The sequence below is a fragment of the Orcinus orca genome, chromosome 19 (assembly GCF_937001465.1).
Source record: "Orcinus orca chromosome 19, mOrcOrc1.1, whole genome shotgun sequence".
Classification (NCBI taxonomy): Eukaryota; Metazoa; Chordata; class Mammalia; order Artiodactyla; family Delphinidae; genus Orcinus; species Orcinus orca.
The window spans coordinates 35,275,474-35,293,774 of NC_064577.1; the positions used below are offsets into that span (position 1 = coordinate 35,275,474).

Consider the following 18,301-nt stretch of genomic DNA (forward strand, 5'->3'; position numbering starts at 1 on the left):
AAAAGAAAAACACTTTTTTCTGCTTGAGTTCCAACAGCTTGATGGAAGGAGGGATGTGTTGAGCTCCTCTTGAAGGCAACAGGGTATTTTATTGTGCCCGTGATCCTTTAGTCTTTGGAACACAAACCATGTGCTAAGGAAAGTATATCAACAGGAGAAAAGGATTCAGAACTACAGTGAATTTGGGAATTAAATTTTTCCATAAAATTAAAAGATTGTACCGAAGGTACTGATTGAATATTGAGAAGATTCTCCTCAAACTTTTTTGCCTAACCTGGAATTCCCAGTCTGTTGTGCACCGCCTCCCGTGCATATATCCCCATATGCACCACTGTTCTACCTCATTTGAGCCTCAATCACTATCTTTTTTTTTTTTTTTTTTTTTTGGCGGTGCCTCTTGGAATGCAGGATCTTAGTTCCCCGACCAAGGATTGAACCGGAACCCCCCTCCAGTGGGAGTTCACGGAGTCTTAACCACTGGACCGCCAGGGAAGTCCCCGAGCCTCGCTCATCTTTCATTGCAAAGCTGGTCTTGAATGATGGCCTGAAGTTTAACAACGTTTCTAAGAAACTGGCCTGCTTGTGTTTGCCAAAGTGTACATACTAACCGTGTGACCTCCAAGTATCACACAGATCACAGTTTTGGCACTTTTTGTGTGATTCCAAAACATCTCAGAAACTGAGTATTATCAAAGCAATCTAATCAAACCCTAACCCTCAGGCTTATATCAAAGTGATTTTTTTTCTATCTTTTAAACCAGAGCTATTTATAACACTTCTCTTTATGCTCTAACATCTGACCATCCAACTAATAATTTATCTATTTGGCCGTTTTGTAATTTTCCCCACCATGTTACTCAGGATCACCACTTAGCCATTTGACTTTTAAAAATTCGGCTTTGGTTTTTGTGACCGGTGCTACTTCTGTCTTCGTTAATTTTTATCCTAAAGAAAACTAACACAGAAGCTCTTCATTCACTGCATACTCTAATCTACTGCCAATGGTTTGTGTAGTAATGCAGTGGATTCCCAAGAAGCAATTCTAAGATAATTTTTAATAAGCTTGGGCACAACTCATTCTTGGCAAATACTCTAAAAAATCCCTCAGTTAGTGCTTTACCACGGCATAGTCAGAACCTCTCAACTTTTATTTTACCTCTTTGCCCCCTGTTTGGGACAAATAAGGTAACAGTATCTCCCGTCACAATCAGTTGTTACGTCTTACAGTCTCTCTGTGCTGTCCTGACATCCTGTGTGTATACAGTGCTTCTGTGAGGCCTTTAAAGACTGTGCCATTACAGACTAATGACACATCCTGAGCTCCAGAGTGAATCTCATCTGAGACCAAATGGACTGTTTTTGTCTCTTCAGTGGAGTTCTGCGCAGTAATCTTCAACCATGGATTATCAGTGTCTCTATTCACAGCGTTTCAAATTAAAGCACAGCTTGGTCTTCTGAAAAAAAATTGTTAATGTCTTTGTGGGCTGAGGTATAAAATCAATAATAAATTCAGTTCGTGATTAAATCTTTTTCAAGCCAACTGGGAAACGTTTAAAATTCACGTGCTTGCAAACTGTCATTAAATATTGGTTCCAGGGTTTTTGGCGTAAGTTTGAGAAATGCTTTTTCCCAAACCTTTTGGGGGCTCAGTGAGGCTGAAAAAACCAGGTGCATCCAAGATCTGATTTCACAGAAAGATTTACTGCTTTACAAACACAAACATGATACTTGGTCTTAATAGAAAAATGACATCAGATACACCCAGAATATGTTTGGTATTGGAATAGCTGCCAGTATGGCACAAAACATAGGATTTTAGAAGCAGGGAGGCATGAAAATAAACTGTATCTTATATTTTGGTACATCAGGAACACTTGTTTGAACAAACATTTGTTTGCTTGAATAAGCCCTTCAGTACTCTAAATGTAAAACTTTAATACTTGTCTCGGGCTCTGACTTTAGTGTTTGATCTAAATGTGATCTAAATGACATTTCATACGTCTGACTAGTGCACTTACTGTTATGTACAGAATTTAAAATGTGATGGTTTTAGTATAAAATTTGGTTTGATACATGATATAAACTATTCAAAATTGTATATTTAAAATCAAGGAAATGTTTTTGTGAACTATTTCTACTGAAGAATGTATTTAAATTAAAATAATTAAAAATAATCAACATGAAGCAGTGATCTGTTATCTGGACAGGTCAGTTATCTGAGCTTGTGTGAGTAACTGGCACACCAGTTGAATAACTTCACCACAGAGCTCAGAAGCATAACCATTTAAGAAGCATGTTGTAAAAAAGTGACAACTTGAAGATGAGAGTTGGCACTTTGCAACTAGTTCCTAAAGGAGCTGTGTGCCCTGTTCTAAAGGAAAATCCGATTGCTTAATGATAGGCCTTTCCCGTCTTGCTGCTGAATTCCAAGTCTCTTAGGATCCAGAAATGCCAGGCTGGTATGTTTCAAATGCACTGGGTGTGAATTGCCCCTTGCACTTGCCCATCCCTTTTCCGGTTAAATCTTTTCACATAGCTGCTGCTGCTCCTGAGAAGTCCATCTCCTGGTCGGAGGCGCCCTCTCAGGACCTGAAGCAGAGCTGTAGGTAGCTGCCTTCTCTTATGGTAGATGTGGCCCATCACAATATACCTGCTGCCTGGAAAAAAAAAAAAAAAAGCCAAAATATAAATTCATAGTTATCTTTCAAATACCACGTAACAATAAGAAAATGTAAGGCTTTTAAGAAATGCCTAAGCTTGAATCTCTTATCTTGCTGCACATGTTGAATCTCAGACATTTAAACCTCAGACAGCAGGTGGAAATAGCCTAGTGACCTTTATAAGATAATCAGATTACTCAGCCTGTAAACAGCCAGCACTAGAAACAAAGGTCCTAATCACAACAGTGCCAGCAGGATTTTACAGAGCACATCTCTAGAAAGACGTGGGAGTGGGCATTACCCGCCCGCCCCAAACACACACGCCCAGCAAAAGACGTCTCTAAACTCAGTTTAAAAAGCCCCTTAGGCATCCTGTCTGGCAACGGCGTTTCGTCATTCACTCCACTTGTCAACAAATATTGAGTGTTTGCTTTGTGCCAATCCACTCAGTTGCCATCTTTAACCGGAGGCGCTGATGGAATTTAAATCACAGAGTGGCCGAAATAATACCTGTCTTCTAAATTCTATTCATTTTAGAATAGCCCCCCCCCAAAAAAAAAGGTACTGGGGTAACCGATAGAGACCGGGCTGTGGCATGTCAAAGTTACAATGGTGACATAAAGAACATATATAAAATGATCACTTAGATCAGTTTTAATACCAGGTTTAAATTCTGGGCATGGCTTATTGCAACTAGAGGAGTCTAGGGCTAATATGTGGACTCGGAAGAAAAACCCGTCCGGAGTGATGTACAGGCGGTTCATCTTGTACAGCCCGTCCCGGTCCACCAGCAGAGTCACCAGCCGGATCCCTGTACCGAGGACGTCCACATCATGCACGATTCCGTTGACTGCTGCTTTCAAAAAACAAAGAGTTTGGAGAAATGCATAGCACTCACATCCTCTTTCTCTCCCCAGTGCGTTTCTAACAAATCACGAAATAGTCCACACGGCTCTGGGGCCTGCAGGACCGAGTGGGTGGGTTTCTCTAGGGTTTGGTTTAAGGGTCCCGAAGCACAGCCCGGCGCTCTCGGCTCGGAAAGGCTCGCCCCGCGGCCTGGGCTCGGCCGCCCGGGCCCGGGAGGAGCTGCGGGCGGGGCTCACCGAACTCGCTGGCGCAGTAGGACTCGCGCTCGTCCAAGTCCGCCCTGCAGGCGCGGGCGCAGGGCTCGGCGCCGAGCTCCGCATCCTCCCTCCGCTGGGGGCTGAGGCGCGGCGGCGGCGCGGGCGCGGGTCCCGGGGGCGGCGCGGCGGCGCGCGGCCGGTTGGGGTGGGCGGGACCGGCGGGGGCCTCGGCGGCGCGCGTGGAAGGCCGCGCGGCCGGGAGGCGCAGGGCCCGGGCGCGCGCGCGCCGCGGGGAGTCCTCCAGCGCGGGCACGCGGCGCGGCGACGCACGGTTCTCGGCCTGCGAGAGGCGCGGGCTCGGCGGGCCGGCGGGCGCGCGCGCGGCCTCCCGGAAGCCGGCCCGGTTCTCGGCGGCAGGCTGGGGCTTCCGGCGCCGCAGGTCGGACCAGGCGCGGGGAGCGGCCTCGGCTGCGCGCGGCCGCCGCGGAGTCTCGGGGACCGGCTGCGGCCGGGGCCCAGGCGTCTCCGCACTCGGGCCGCCGCCGGGGTCGGGCTTCCGGTTGTGGGGCGGCGAGGCTGTAGGGAGAGAAGAGGAGAGGCCGGGGAGGCCGTCAGGGTAGGAGAGGCCGGGGAGGCTGAGAGGAGAGGGAGGGGTGGGGAAAGGGGAGACTGAGAGGGGAGGGAAGGGGACGGGGGTGGGGGGAATGGGAGAGGCAGAGAAGAGAGGGGAGGGAGGCCGAGAGGCGGGGAGGGGAGGGGAGGCCGGGGAGGCTGAGAGAGGAGGGAAGGCGGGTAGAGATGAGGCTGTGGAGGGGAGGAGAGGCCGACAGGGGGTAAGAAGAAATGGCTCTGGGAGGGGAGAGGAGATGGGGGACAATGTAAACGTAGCGTACACCTGCGAGAGGCGACGTGGAGAGGGCAGCAGACATGGAAGTGAAGGAAAGAGAACGGGAGGGGGAAGAGGAAGGCGCCCCGGCTTGTGGTGAGCACAGGTTTCCTAGGCCCCAAGAAGACGGAGATGAGGGTCTTGCCCTCTAAGAATGAGGGCAACTAAGAATATTTTTCTCACCACATGGGAACATTTCATTTTGTTAAGGAAGCTTTGCAAATCAATAGCTTTTCAAATTACAACCACCTATTTGTTCTAGGACTAAAGATAACTGACAACTTTGGTTAAATAACAAACTCTTTTGCCCTTTCTTTAATATATATGTAAACATCCGCCTTTTTGCTATGTACAGTTTGTTGAGAAAGTACCAAGAGCAAACCCCAGGGGGAAAGGTCTCCTATTACAGGTTCTCCTAATTGTTTAAGCGCCCCTGACAACAGAACTATTTGGTTTTCCCATCCGTGTTTACACTGTCATCTTGGTCTGTGCAGAGTCGAGCATCTGTGAGTGGATTTTTATCTGGCTTCTTGGACACCACTTAGTAGTAAACCACAGCTTAGAAGGAGGTTTAAAGCGTGGCTGGGCGCAGAGGCCCCTGGTTAAGTGTAAAAGCACCCGCATCGCTTACCCTGCCCGACCCCCACCCCTTCCCATGGTGGAGGAAAAGCTCCTAAATGGCAAACGGCATGAAAACAAATTTTTGAAATTGTTAGTGATTTTCCCCAGCTCTGCAGGCAGGTTGGTGAGCAAACTTCAGCAAGCTTAGAAGCTGGGCCAGTTTCCATGCCCAGTTACACAATATCACCTCCCCGTTTGCCTGGGTCCCAGTGCCCTCCAGACGGGCACAAGAGCCCATCTTTTTTTTTTTTTTTTTTCCTATTATTTTAACGGCTGGTTTTCAGCATTTCTCTCTGGCATCGAAGAGCTTGGTCTGCCCATTTGCAGTTCTTGCAACACTTCATTTAAAGTGATTTATCTTGCCAAATTGACAGTCTCCTTTAAAATCAGCTTTCACCCAGCAATAATAGCTGGTTATAGTTCATGTTTTTGCAGAGAGGTTGATTCTGGCTCATTATGTTCAAGGTTGCCCATACACAGCTGAATAAAGTTCTGGTGGATATCCAATTCCTGACTGTCAACTGTTGACCTCACAACTGCTTCCCCATTGATATCACCATCTGTTGTCATGGGAAAGATTGTCTGATATTTGGGTTAAATGCCACTGAAGTCATTCCATTTCCATGTGGAAAAATAACCCAAAGTAAATTACCCTGTAAGGTGCGGAAGCTATTTTTCCCAGAGATAGTGAATCAAACAGAACATCCAAATAAAAGCCAGACAAAAACACCTCCCCGCAGAGAACCTCTTATTTCTTCATTCCCTCAGTAATTTTCATCTCAGGCATGAAATTGTGTGTGTGTGTGTGTGTGTGTGTGTGTGTGTTTTAAAGACTCAGGTGTCCCAAGGCCATTGGTTGCGGCTGCAGGGAGAGGGGAGAAAGGTACGATTTCGGCTCCCTCCGCTCCCAGCCCCTGCGGGGCGCACCCAGCTCCTCGGATCGCCGGCGGGACGGGGACCCGGGCGCTGGGCGGACCCCGCGCTCCTCCGGGCGCCCGCCGCCCGCCGCGTCCCGCGAGCCCGGCCCGCACGGCTCCCGAAAGGCGCGCCACGACCCCTTTTGACACTTTCCCTCCTCTGTGATGGAGCAACTACTTAACATGCAAAGTTTCTCCAGCCTGCCCGGCTCGCTCGAGATCATTTCAGTAGCTGAACAACTGGCTTCATTCCGATAAAGGCTGCCAAGACACACACAATCTTGGGGACACATTTTGCTCCTTTCGAACAGGAACACGGACCTGGAATCTCCTCTCTGGCAAGCCCTGACCCCTTTCTCGTCCCGCTCTTCATCGCGCCCTCTCCCCAGCTCGCCCCCGGATCCCAGCCCTCTCCCAGGGCTCAGCGTTTCATCGATCTTACCTTTTCTCTCCGCCACTGGGGCTTCGGGAGATGATCCAACGATCAAACAGAGGAGCCAGAAAGCTCTAGCTGTCATGTTTGTAGACACGGTTCCCAGGCTCTAAAACTGAGCCTGGGCTTTTGCTCTTTCTCTCCCCCCACCCCCGTTCATGCTAATGAGGGGCAGCCTTTGGGGAAACGGGAATCACTCACTGAACAGACCATTGGAACAAAACCGAGCTGCAGGGATTTCTCCCACCTCCTTAGGGGGATGAGCACGTGGCCTCTCAAAGTTGTCCCTGGGAACGTCTGTCCTGCGATCTGTGGGCAATGAAAGCATCAAAACCTACACTTTAAACCCGTATGGGTTTGCGGGCTGGGGTTGGGTGGAGGAGAGGGTGGGGTGGCCAGTGGAGAGAAGAAGGATGTTGAGGGGCTGAGGGACAGGGTGGAGGAGTGTGAGTGATAGGGAGATTTGTCTAGATTAAGTCAACAACAAATAGGCAAATTAGAGCTTAAGACAGTTTGGGCTTGTGGAAAGGAGGAGATTCCAGATGACAGAAAATTCATCCCAGATTGTCTCAGAGATTCTGAGAGGAACCAAGTCACTACATCCTAGGTCTGGTTACACTGTTTTACTATATATACAATATTTATATTCTAGAATCAGAAAGGAAAAAAGCCTCAGTAAAATAGCTTTTCTTTTCCCTCCCCCTGTCCCCAGTTGAAATTGGTAGCAGGTTGGCTAGATTCATTAAGCCCAGGCGAGTGCCTTTTACCCACCAGGAGCTAGAGAATAAAAAAGTAAAAATCCTTCCCAGCTCTCTAATGATGGCTCATTTCCTCAAGAAAGGTGGATTTTTTTTCTTTCTAAGAAAAACTCATTCACTACTTAGGTCTGAATTCTTGAAATGGCTCTGTATATTTGTCTTGAGCTAAGGACACTGTCCCTCAGACTGAACAGAAACAGCATTCACCAAAGGGGGAAGTAAGCTCACCATAGTAAACCCACAGCCTTACCGACATGTATCTCATTTCAACAGCTTCAAATCCAGAAGGAAGGGGAAATGCATTGAGATGAAGGCATTTTTATCTGAAGCACATGAGCCAACAGTGAGATGCAACTGCTAAAAGAAAGAACAAACTTTTGCTGCACTAATATCTTATGTCTCAAAGATAATAGTGCTAGTGGACCGATCAGTTTTGGGGCGGTGGGGGGATCATGTTTTCAAGAAAGACACTGGAAAGCTAGAAGGAAAACGACTGGGTGGTGAGAGGGCTGGAATCCATCATGGTCAAGTTCTTTTGGAGGAACTGCGAATAGGCAGCCTAGGCACAGAAAAACATTTGTTATATTTTGGGAAAGAACCAGTAAGTAGAAGTTATGAAGTGACAGATTTAATTTCAGTTTAAGAAACAATATTCTAACAACTGAGATCTCCAAGAAAGCAGGCTGCTTTGAGGTGTTGTGACAATGAGGTTCTGGCCATTGGGGGTATCCAAAGAGAACGTGACTTGGGGATACCGTAGAACAGGTTCCTGAATTCAGTGTGTGTTGGTTTGAGGGATGTGGTGAGATAAATGTGTTCTAGGGAGGAGTTGGCTGTCTAGTCACAGGCTGACAATATGTTGGAGGGGGTCACTATGTCTGTAGTCTGGTTCTCAACTTTCCTCAGCTTGAAACTCCATTTTGTCAATGGATTAGATTTGTGGGACCAACTCACGTTAACCAAACTCATAAAAAGAAGATGTATAAACCAGAATGTCACTTATTAATTTGTAATAGGATATAGCAAAGGTGATTCAGAGGTCTAATTATTAATCAGGAGATTGCCTGTTGAGCACTAAATCAAATTGCTGTTGAAGGTGGGCTAATTTTCCCTCATTTGAGTTTTAGAGGAGCGAATTCTCTGTTTCCTCCAAAAGAGTATATCTCTTCAGTCACTGCAAGGCTTGGGTACACCAGAATCAGTGTCTCCAGATTCTGGCCAAGACCAAAAAACACTGTGAAATTCGTGCTTTGGGGTTTATAATTTATAGATGTCCTTAGATCCCCTTCTTTCACATACTCTTTAAGTCAAGTGGAATAAAATTAACTAGGCTTAAGCTTTCTCAGTTACAACCGGATCTCAGACATAGTGCCTGAGATAATATTCAAGTCACCCAGATCCAGTTTGGGGTGTTCCCAAAACTCTTCTGTTGCAGGAATGTTGTGAATGCCCTGAAGCCCACACCCTGAAATGTAGAGGCAGAGAGCTGACTGGAAGGCTCCTAGAGGCTTCCAGGGTGGCACCAGCCTGGAAGAACTTGCCAGGGTCCAAGGCTGCATCTTGGGCAGCACATGGCTTGCAGGAGCAGAAGCCATATTCATGGTGGAAAGCACAGAGAGCTCGAAGAGACTGAACTATGTAAGTCAGAATGCCACTTTATTAATTTACAACAAGAAATCGACTCAGGCACACCTGCAGGCTTGTGTCAGCCTGGCTAGCGTTCTCTTTCTAAAAACAAGTCACCTGGGAAGCCAAATTACCGTCAGAGTGCTTGGTAATATAAGCCAGAGCACAGGGAGTTCGTCCTACAATTGGAATGTTTAAAGGTATTTGTTTCTCATAACCTAATATGTCCACCTTTACATGCCTATCTTCCACATGTTAGGTGGAAGAACCTAAGAGCCTAATTGCCTTCCTCTCCCCTGCCAATTTCTGGCATTTTGAGTGTATCTTTCTGCTTTACAAATAATTGTTGAGCATCTACTGTGTGTTGTATAGTAAAGGATTTGTGCCAGGTTCCTGGCATGGAGCTTCTAACTCTTGGAATCTCCCAAGTGATGGAAGCGTCTTAATGATTCACGAGCTTCCTGGATCACACCTGAGTTTATGCTAATGCAGTGACTCTTGGAGGGCCCCTCGATAGCTTAGGGCTGGGAGCTGGTCATCAGAAAGACCAACCATGTAATTAGAGGGTTGGGACTTTGAGCCTGTCTGACCTCCAGGGGGCGGAGAGAGGCTGGAGATTGGGTTCAATCAGATGGTCAATGATTTAATCCACCATGCCTGCTTAATGAAACCCATTGACAGCTTCCTGGTCAGTGGAGCTTCCTGGTCAGTGACCACATTGATGTGCTAGAAGGGTGATGCGCTGTGATCCATGGAGAGAAAACCCTGACGCATCTGGGACCCTCCCAGATCTTGCCCTATGTGTCTCTTCATTTGGCTGGGTCTGATTTGTATAATAAAACTTTGATCGTAAGTAGAGCACTTTCCTGAGTTTTGTGAGTTGTTGTAGAGAATTATCAAGCCTGAGAGGAATCTTGAGAACCCCCTAGATTTATACCCAGCTGTCTGAAATGAGGGCAGTCTTGTTCTGGGTCATCTGCCCTTTAACTAGTGAGGCCTGCGCTAACTCTGGATGGTTACTGTCAGAATTGAATTGCAGCCCACCACTTGGTATCAAAACACTATGTGCCCCGGGAATTCCCTGGCGGTCCAGTGGTTAGGACTTGGTGCTTTCACCGCCAGAGCCCAGGTTCAATCCCTAGCTGGGGAACTAAGATCCCACAAGCTGCGCAGCACGGCCAAGGAAAAACAAAAACAAAGAAACACCATGTGCCAGGCGTTTTAGAAGCTGGAAATACCTGTCGTCATCATCTTTCTTCAAAAAGAGTACTATACTGTTGCTCTGGTTCCCATTAGGTAAATTAGGGTCATGTTCTAGTTCGAGTTCAGGACCATCCTGATTGGGGCCGAGGTCTCCCCAGATTCTTCAGGCTTTCACAGATAGCTGCTGGGTTTACTCCTACAGGCACCAGGCTAGGTCCTGGAATACTGGGACATAAATCCTCCCCTCAAGTGGCTGACAGACTGCTGTGGGGAATAACGTTCCGTTATAGTGTTAAGTGCAATATTAAAAGGCTACAGGAGACATCACATAAACTCTGGTTTGAAGAATGACTGGGACGCACCAGATAGACCAAGGAGGGCAGGCATTGCAGGCTGAGACAACAGCACATGCAGTGGCACCAGGGTACAAGAGAGCATGTGCATCTACCCAGGCCCGGGAAGCATGACGGCACACTAGGGAAGGAGCCCCAATGGGGGAAGATGCTGAGAGCCTCGATGCCCTATAGATGGACAATGGTAAGTAGCTGCTTTTTATTTTTTAATTTTATTTATTTAACTTTTAAAAATTTATTGGCCATGCCACTCGTCTTGTGGGATCTTAGTTCCCCGACCAGGGGTCGAACCCAGGCCCTTGGCAGTGAAAGCACCGAGTTCTAACCACCGGACCTCGAGGGAATTCCCTAAGTAGCTGCTTTTTAATTCTTGATTTTGTTTTCCTATCACTCTACGTTACTGTAATGAAAAATTTGGAAAATAAAAATAAAGTAGACACAAGAACTACCTCCATCAATCACTTCCATGGTGGCACAGTGGTTAAGAATCTGCCTGCCAATGCAGGGGACACGGGTTCGATCCCTGGTCTGGGAAGATCCCACATGTGCGGAGCAACTAAGCCCATGCGCCACAACTACTGAGCCTGCACTCTAGAGCCCGCGGGCCTCAACTACTGAGCCCACGTGCCACAACTACTGAAGCCCGCGTGCCTAGAAGCCCGTGCACTGCAACGAAGAGTAGCCCCCGCTCACCGCAACTAGAGAAAGCCCTCCTGCAGCAACCAAGACCCAACGCAGCCTTAATTAATTAAGTAAAGGAAAAGAAAAAAAACATCAATCACTGCAATGTTCCCATGTTTTTCCTTCCAGGCTCTTTCTTAGATACCATTTCACACAGACGCCATCAGAGGACCAACACTATTTTGGATCCTGTGTTGTTCACATGACACCATGACAAGGGCACTTCCCCATTTCACCTGTCATGTATACAATTTTGTATTCAATGAAAATTAAAATATTATAACAAACTCTTTGTAGATACGGAATCTCATAAGTCCATAATATGTTCTCATTTAGACAAACCATCATTTGTGAACATTTTAGGCTGTTTTCAATTTTTGCTGTTGTAAAACATTCCATGTCGCCGTTAACAAAGGAATGAACGTATTGAGACATACTGAAATACTCTAGAGCAGGGTTTCTCCACCTTGGCACTATTGACATTTTGGGCAAGATAATTCTTTGTCATGCATTGTTAACCGATATCTCTGCCTTTATCTACTGGATACCAGTAGCGCCCCCCACCTCCAGTTGTGACGATCTAAACTGTCTCCAGACATTGCGATGTCTCCTGGGGACAAAATCGTGAACCATAATCATTGCTAGACAGCAATGAAATTAAATGAGCTACAATTACAAAAGCAAAGTAAACATGAATCTCATAAACATGATATCAAGTAAAAGAAGTCCGACACAAAAGACTATATACTATGTAATTTCATTTCTATAAATTCACAAATAGACAAAATTAATCTATGGAGTTAAAAGTCAGGTTATGGTTATCCTGGGGATGGGTAGTGACTGGAAAGAATACAGACGGGGAGGTGTTCTGTGGTGTTGAAGTGTTGTATAGTTTGATCTACTAAATTTTTTTAAAAATTTATTTTTGGCTGCGTTGGGTCTTCACTGATGCTCATGGGTTTCTCTAGTTGCCTCGAGCAGGGGCTACACTTCCTTGTGGTGCACGGACTTCTTATTGCAGAGTGCACAGGCTCTAGGCTCTCAGGCTTCAGTAGTTGTGGCATGCAGACTCAGTAGTTGTGGCTCATGGGCTCAGTTGCTCTGAGGCCTGTGGAATCTCCCCAGACCAGGGATCAAACCCATGTCCGCTGCATTGGCAGGTGGATTTTTAACCACTGTGCCAACAGGGAAGTCCCTGATCTATTAATTTTTGATATCTTAAATAAGAAATGTTACTGTTGGGACTTCCGTGGTGGTCCACTGGTTAGGGTTCCCCGCTTCCACTGCAAAGGGCAAGGGTTCAATCCCTGGTCGGAGAATTAAGATCCCACATGCCATAAATAAATTTTAAAATGTTTAAACATTTAAAAAAAGAACAAATTGTTCTTAAAAAAAAAAGAGAAATGTTACTGTTTATATGGTTGAATCTATTGGTTATTTTTTTGTGATGTCTTCCATCCATTTATAAAAGCTTTTAAAATGTATATGAGTAATGCATATTCATAGCAGAATAATTAGATATTACAGTTAAGAAAAAAGAAAAAAATCAACTATAATCCTATTGTCTAAAAAAAACTACTATAAATATTTTTAAGGATCAATTTCCAGACTTTTGGGAATTCCGTGGCAGTCCAGTGGTTAGGACTCCTCACTTTCACTACTGAGGTCCTGGTTCACTGATCAGGAAAAAAAATCCGGCAAGCAGTGTGTTGCAGCCAAAAAAATAATAAAGCTCAGAAACTTTCCAGACTTTTCTCCTATACATATATGTACATGTAAATGTGTTATATAACTTCTTTATATAAAAAAGGGAACATGGTATATACATATTTTATGACACGGTTTTAAATTTTTTAATGATATGGTAACGTCTTTTCATTTCAATAAATATAGGCTTCCATGATGATTTTTAATGGCTGAATTCCTAGACTATTACATTGCTGAGTCAAAAGATATGATAATTTCAATCTTTTTACTATGTATTGCTGAATTGTTCCCCAGATATGTATCAGTTTACACTGACCATCAATCAGTGTAGGTATGTAATAATGAGTATTTCTCCACATTAGAATATCAAAGCATCATTATTTGATATTCTTTCTGTTCTGAAGAGTTGTTTTTTTTTTTTTAAGATTTCTCTTTTCTAAAAATTTACATTTCTTTGATTGCTGGTGACATTGTACATTTTTTCATAGATTTATTAGCCATTTGGATTTCTTTTGTTAATAGCCTCTTCATATTCTTTGTCTATTTATTATGAATGATCAGATTTTCCTTTATGATTTTAAGAGCTATTTATAGCTTCAGAATTTTAACCCTTTGTCCATTATATATATTGGAAATATTTCTTCACAGAATTTCATTTGATTTTAAGCTTTTTAGTGATTTTTTGGCCATATAAATTTTAAATTTTGTATAGTAAAATCCATCAATCTTTTTTTTTTTTTTTTTTTTTTGCGGTACGCGGGCCTCTCACTGTTGTGGCCTCTCCTGTTGCGGAGCACAGGCTCCGGACGCGCAGGCTCAGCGGCCATGGCTCACGGGCCCAGCCGCTCCGCAGCATGTGGGATCTTCCCCGGGCCGGGGCACGAACCCATGTCCCCTGCATCGGCAGGCGGACTCTCAACCACTGCGCCACCAGGGAAGCCCTATCTTTTTTTCCTTTATATTTTCTAACTGGTTTTGGAAGGTGTATAGAATAGGTACTGATTTGTGTATACCCATATTTATTGCTTATATCCCAATATGTGTATATACAATAACATTTCAAATATTGTCCATAGATTCCCTTGGGTTTTCCCAGTAGAAAACTGTATAATTTATAAATAATGATATTTTACCTCTTCCTCTCGAATATTTATAAAACTTTTGTATTGCATTGATGAGAACTTTACAAATTGTTGAATATCATCAATCATAGTCATCATCTTTGCTTTATAGGTATTTTTCATTTACAGGGAACACTTCAAATGTTTCACTTTCAAATGAATAAGACTTCATTTTGTTTCAGATACATCCACATTTCATCCTGGGAATCTGACAAATATTACTATTCTTTTGTTACTTTCTTAATACTGATTTTTTTTTTTTTTTTTTTTTTTTTTTTTTGTGGAACGCGGGCCTTTCACTGTTGTGGCCTCTCCCATTGCGGAGCACAGGCTCTGGATGCGCAGGCCCAGCGGCCATGGCTCATGGGCCCAGTCGCTCCACAGCATGTGGGATCTTACCGGACCGGGGTAATGAACCCATGTCCCCTACATCAGTAGGCGGACTCTCAGCCACTGCCCCACCAGGGAAGCCCAATACTGATCTTTTGATTGTGTCTTCCACGTATTTTATCTTCTCACTCATCATTTTTATCAATTTATCTTTTTCCTTTTCATCCTGATTTCATTTTCAGTAGCATCAACTATGCATTTGGCTCCTTCCAATAAGGAATTTAATCCTAAGAAATTATTATTAGTTAGTTCTTTTTTGTTGTTCATCCTATTGTTCTTTCATCTGAGTCTACTCCCTGCTTATAATTTCCTGATTCACAAGGACCATTTCTTATGCTTTTGTGAAAATGTCTGTTTCTTGAAATTGTCTTCGGGAATCTTTGTCATCATTATTTGAGCTTTGTCTTCCTCTGAGCATTTTTAAGGGGAAAATAACATTCAGAAAGCTATTGAGGGACTTCCCTGGCGGTCCAGTGGTTAGGACTCAGCACTTTCACTGCTGTGGGCCTGGGTTCAACCCCTGGTCAAGGAACTAAGATCCCACAAGCCGCAAAGGGTGGCCAAAAAATAATAAAGAAAAAAGAGAAAGCTATTGAAAATAATATAATGAATACGTGCATAAGCATGACCCAGTTTCCCAGTTTTATCAACTGTTAATAATTTTTTCCATATTTGCTTCATGTTTTTTTAATGTTAAAATATTACAGATATAGTTAGTGGTAGCCAGTCTCCAGGATGACTGGTCCCCGGTGATCCCTACTTCCTGGTATTCACACCTCGTGTAGTTCCTTCCTACTACAAGTCCCCTGTAGTTGCAGCAGGACTGGTCAGAGTGACCAATAGCATATGGAAAAAGTGATAATATACACTTCCAAGACTAGGTTACAAAAAGACTGAACTCTCACCTCTTTCTTTTAGATCGTTTCCTCTGGGGGAAGCCAGCTGCCGTGTTGGGAGAACACTCAGGCAGTCTGTGAGAGGCCCACAGCAAGGAAGCAACTGAAGTCTTCATCCAACAGTCAGTGAGAAGCTGAGGTCTACCAACAGCTAGTAAGTGAGCCTGAAGGCAGATCCTCTCCCAGTTGAGCCTCCAGATAAGACTGCAGCCCCAGTGCAGAGCTTGACTGAAACCTCCCCCTGAGACACCTGAACCACCCGGTAAACCTCTCCCAGATTCCTGGCCCAGAGAAAGTGTGAGTAATAATGTTCATTGTTTTAAGCTGCTAAATTTTGGGGTAATTCGTTTTGTGGCAATAAATAACTAACACACAGTTGAAGGCCCCTTAGGCTCCTCCCTCATCCAATTTCTTTTCCTTCCCAGAGGTAATCATTATGCTGAACTTGGGGTCTCTACCATTCTCCTGGATGTTTTTCCTACTATGATTTTGTCAACTATGGTAAAAAGATATCTTATAAATTAATGTTGAGGGGTTTAAAAATTATAATTACAAATTTTGGAACGTTCCATATAAATATGCAATTGTAGTTCAATAAATCATCTCTGAAATGAATAATAAAATCGGGAAATCTCTCCCTTCTTAATTTGGGAACTGCCTTGTCTAATATTACAATGAAATGTAAAGGAAAATCTATTGTTAATAAAAATAATAATAGCTGCCATCTACTGAGCACGTTCCAAGTATTAAATCTTTGTATAAACATATGAGCTTATACTTTTATTATCCCAGTTTAGGGATAAGAGAAAGGTTAAGTAACTTGCCCAAGGTTATACAGCTAGTAATTAATGGATTCCAAAGCTATTAGCTACTACCAGTGCTATTTATATAAGGTAGAAATTAAAGAGAAGGGAAAAGATCCAATTCACATAAATGTAGCTGTTAGAAGGTTCCTCTGCAAATGGCCATGAGGTCTAAGTTGATCATCTTAACTGCCTTCTTCCATCATTTATTCCCTGTTCCTCCTACCCTCAGCTGGGCAGGGGTCTATGCCTGGTAAGGAGACTCAAAACTTTTCTCCTGTAGGACCTGAGTTCTTGGTGGTCCTGTCTTTATTGGATTGCTGTACTCTCCCATTAACTGGGTCTTTGGGACAAGGGCACACTAAGATGTGCCCCCCAGTGAATCCTTGGATTCCAGACATTTCCTCTTTCCTCCACTAAGTAGCAGACCGTTTTCCCGTTGGTAATCACATCGTTCACCAAGGCTTAGTTCAGGGACTGTCATACCTGGGGCTGCTATAACAAAGTACCACAGCCTGCATGGCTTAAACCACAAACATTCATTTCTCATAGTTCTGGGGCTGGAAGGCTGAGATCAGGGTATCAGTATGGTTGGGCTCTGGTGAGAGCTCTCTTCCTGGCTCCCAGATGGCTGCCTTCTTGCTGTCTCCTCACACGTCAGAGAGAGAGAGACAGACAGACAGAGTGCAACAGAGAGACAGAGAGAGACAGAGACATAGAAAGGGCTCTGGACCCTTCTTCGTTTTATAAGGACACTAATCCCATCCTGGGGCTCCACCCTCCTGACCTCATCTAAAAGCCTCACCTCCTGATACCATAACACTGTGGCTTCTACCCATCGATTTGGGGGTAACATAAACATTCAGCTCATAACAGTGACTGCCCCCCTTCTCTGCCTATTGATTCAGCAGCCTGAGGAGTCCCAGATGGCCAAGGGGCAGCCTCAGATCCAATTGAATGGGGCCATGATAGTATTTCCTGGCCTAAAGATCTCTCCACCGGGCACTAGAACCTCTAGACCCACTGAGTCTCAGATCACTGTCAAGGAAAGCAAAAAGATTCTTCCAGGGAATTATTAGGGGTCATAGTGGGAGAAGCCACCCCTACCTCCTCTCCTTGGTTCCTGGACCTGTGCATTCTGGCAGTGTCTAAGTCCAGGAATGGTCGTGCTAGCAGAAGCCTTGCAGGCAAAGAAGACAAATCCATACCCAGAACACGTGTCTGTCCCTGTGAGGACGGGACGCTGTCCGCACATCCCAGTCTTACTGCAAACAAGGGATTATTGTTTTGCCTGTCAGGGTGCGACCCTCCCCTTGGAGAAGCGCCCTCTGCTGGCATTTCCTAAGATCTGCGTCCATGAGCATCCTCTTCTAATTGGTATCTATCCGTGTTGGTTCCTCACTGCTTTTGGTAGCCCTTTCTTCTCCTTTTATTTGAGGAGTTGCAGATATCTCCTAGTTTCATTGATGGTGTTGTTTGTGGTTCTGCTTCTCATTCCCCTTGTGCTTTTGTAGGACTTTTCGAGAGGAGTGGAGAAAAATGGCAACTTTACTGTAGTTTTTAATACTGAAATCTGGTAAAATTTAAACGTATGATCACTCTGAATGTTAATATCATTGGCTTGTATTTTAATATTAATTCTGGTGTACTTTCTGACATTCTTAAATGAGTTTTGAAAAATTGGACTAATACAATACTAATATTGTACCCTTTGACCCACTCCTCACGTTGCCCCTGAGATTGCTTGGGGACAAAGGAAAAATGATAAAAAAGGGGACAATTAGTAAGGCCCTAAAATGTTTTTCATGAGGTCCATCAATAATATAGTCATACCATCCCTGTTTGTCAAGCTTCTAAGGCAGTTCCTAGACAAGGGGCCAGATGATTCTTTGTTATGGGGCTAACCTGTGCATTGTAGGATGGCAAGGTTACCAGGTCTGCCCAGAAGTGCAGAAGGCTAAACGAGTGTTATCCCCAATACCTGCCACCCCAGTCTTAATCAGTGGTGGAAGAACGGTCTCAGAACTGTCTCAGTGGGCCATTTAAGTTTAATAGTATGAGCCTGGTTGATGATAACAATGCATCGTAAAACTTTCAGACGGAAGGGAGAACGTTTTGTGGACCGTGTGTGTGTGTGTGTGTGTGTGTGTGTGTGTGTCTGTGGCAATTTTAAGTTATTAGT

General features: G+C 44.6%; 1 protein-coding gene across 3 annotated transcripts; it reads right to left on the minus strand.

The window, feature by feature from the left end:
* Positions 1-1,680: 1,680 nt before the first annotated feature.
* C19H17orf58 (chromosome 19 C17orf58 homolog) lies at positions 1,681-17,386 on the minus strand. 3 transcript variants are annotated; one of them, XM_049701855.1, is made up of 6 exons: positions 17,227-17,386; positions 7,590-7,696; positions 6,591-6,890; positions 3,764-4,300; positions 3,322-3,513; positions 1,681-2,657 (listed from the first exon to the last, which is right to left on the minus strand). In XM_049701855.1, exons 3-6 carry the CDS (start codon positions 6,664-6,666, stop codon positions 2,467-2,469), a joined length of 996 nt encoding a protein of 331 aa, XP_049557812.1. In that variant the 5' UTR covers positions 6,667-6,890; positions 7,590-7,696; positions 17,227-17,386; the 3' UTR covers positions 1,681-2,466. The 3 variants fall into 3 exon arrangements, with proteins under 3 accessions (XP_049557812.1, XP_049557813.1, XP_049557814.1); XM_049701856.1 differs by lacking the exon at positions 17,227-17,386 and adding an exon at positions 15,326-17,173; XM_049701857.1 differs by lacking the exon at positions 3,322-3,513.
* Between the last annotated feature and the right edge of the window lie 915 nt (positions 17,387-18,301).

Bases quoted from the DNA above. Each gene is read 5' to 3' on its own strand.
- C19H17orf58 (XM_049701855.1), bottom strand. From the start codon at position 6,666: ATGACAGCTAGAGCTTTCTGGCTCCTCTGTTTGATCGTTGGATCATCT. The intron at 4,301-6,590 runs GTAAGATCGATG...CTCTCCCTACAG, and splicing joins CCCAGTGGCGGAGAGAAAAG to CCTCGCCGCCCCACAACCGG. The intron at 2,658-3,321 runs GTATTAAAACTG...TTTTTTTTCCAG, and splicing joins ATGCCCAGAATTTAAACCTG to GCAGCAGGTATATTGTGATG.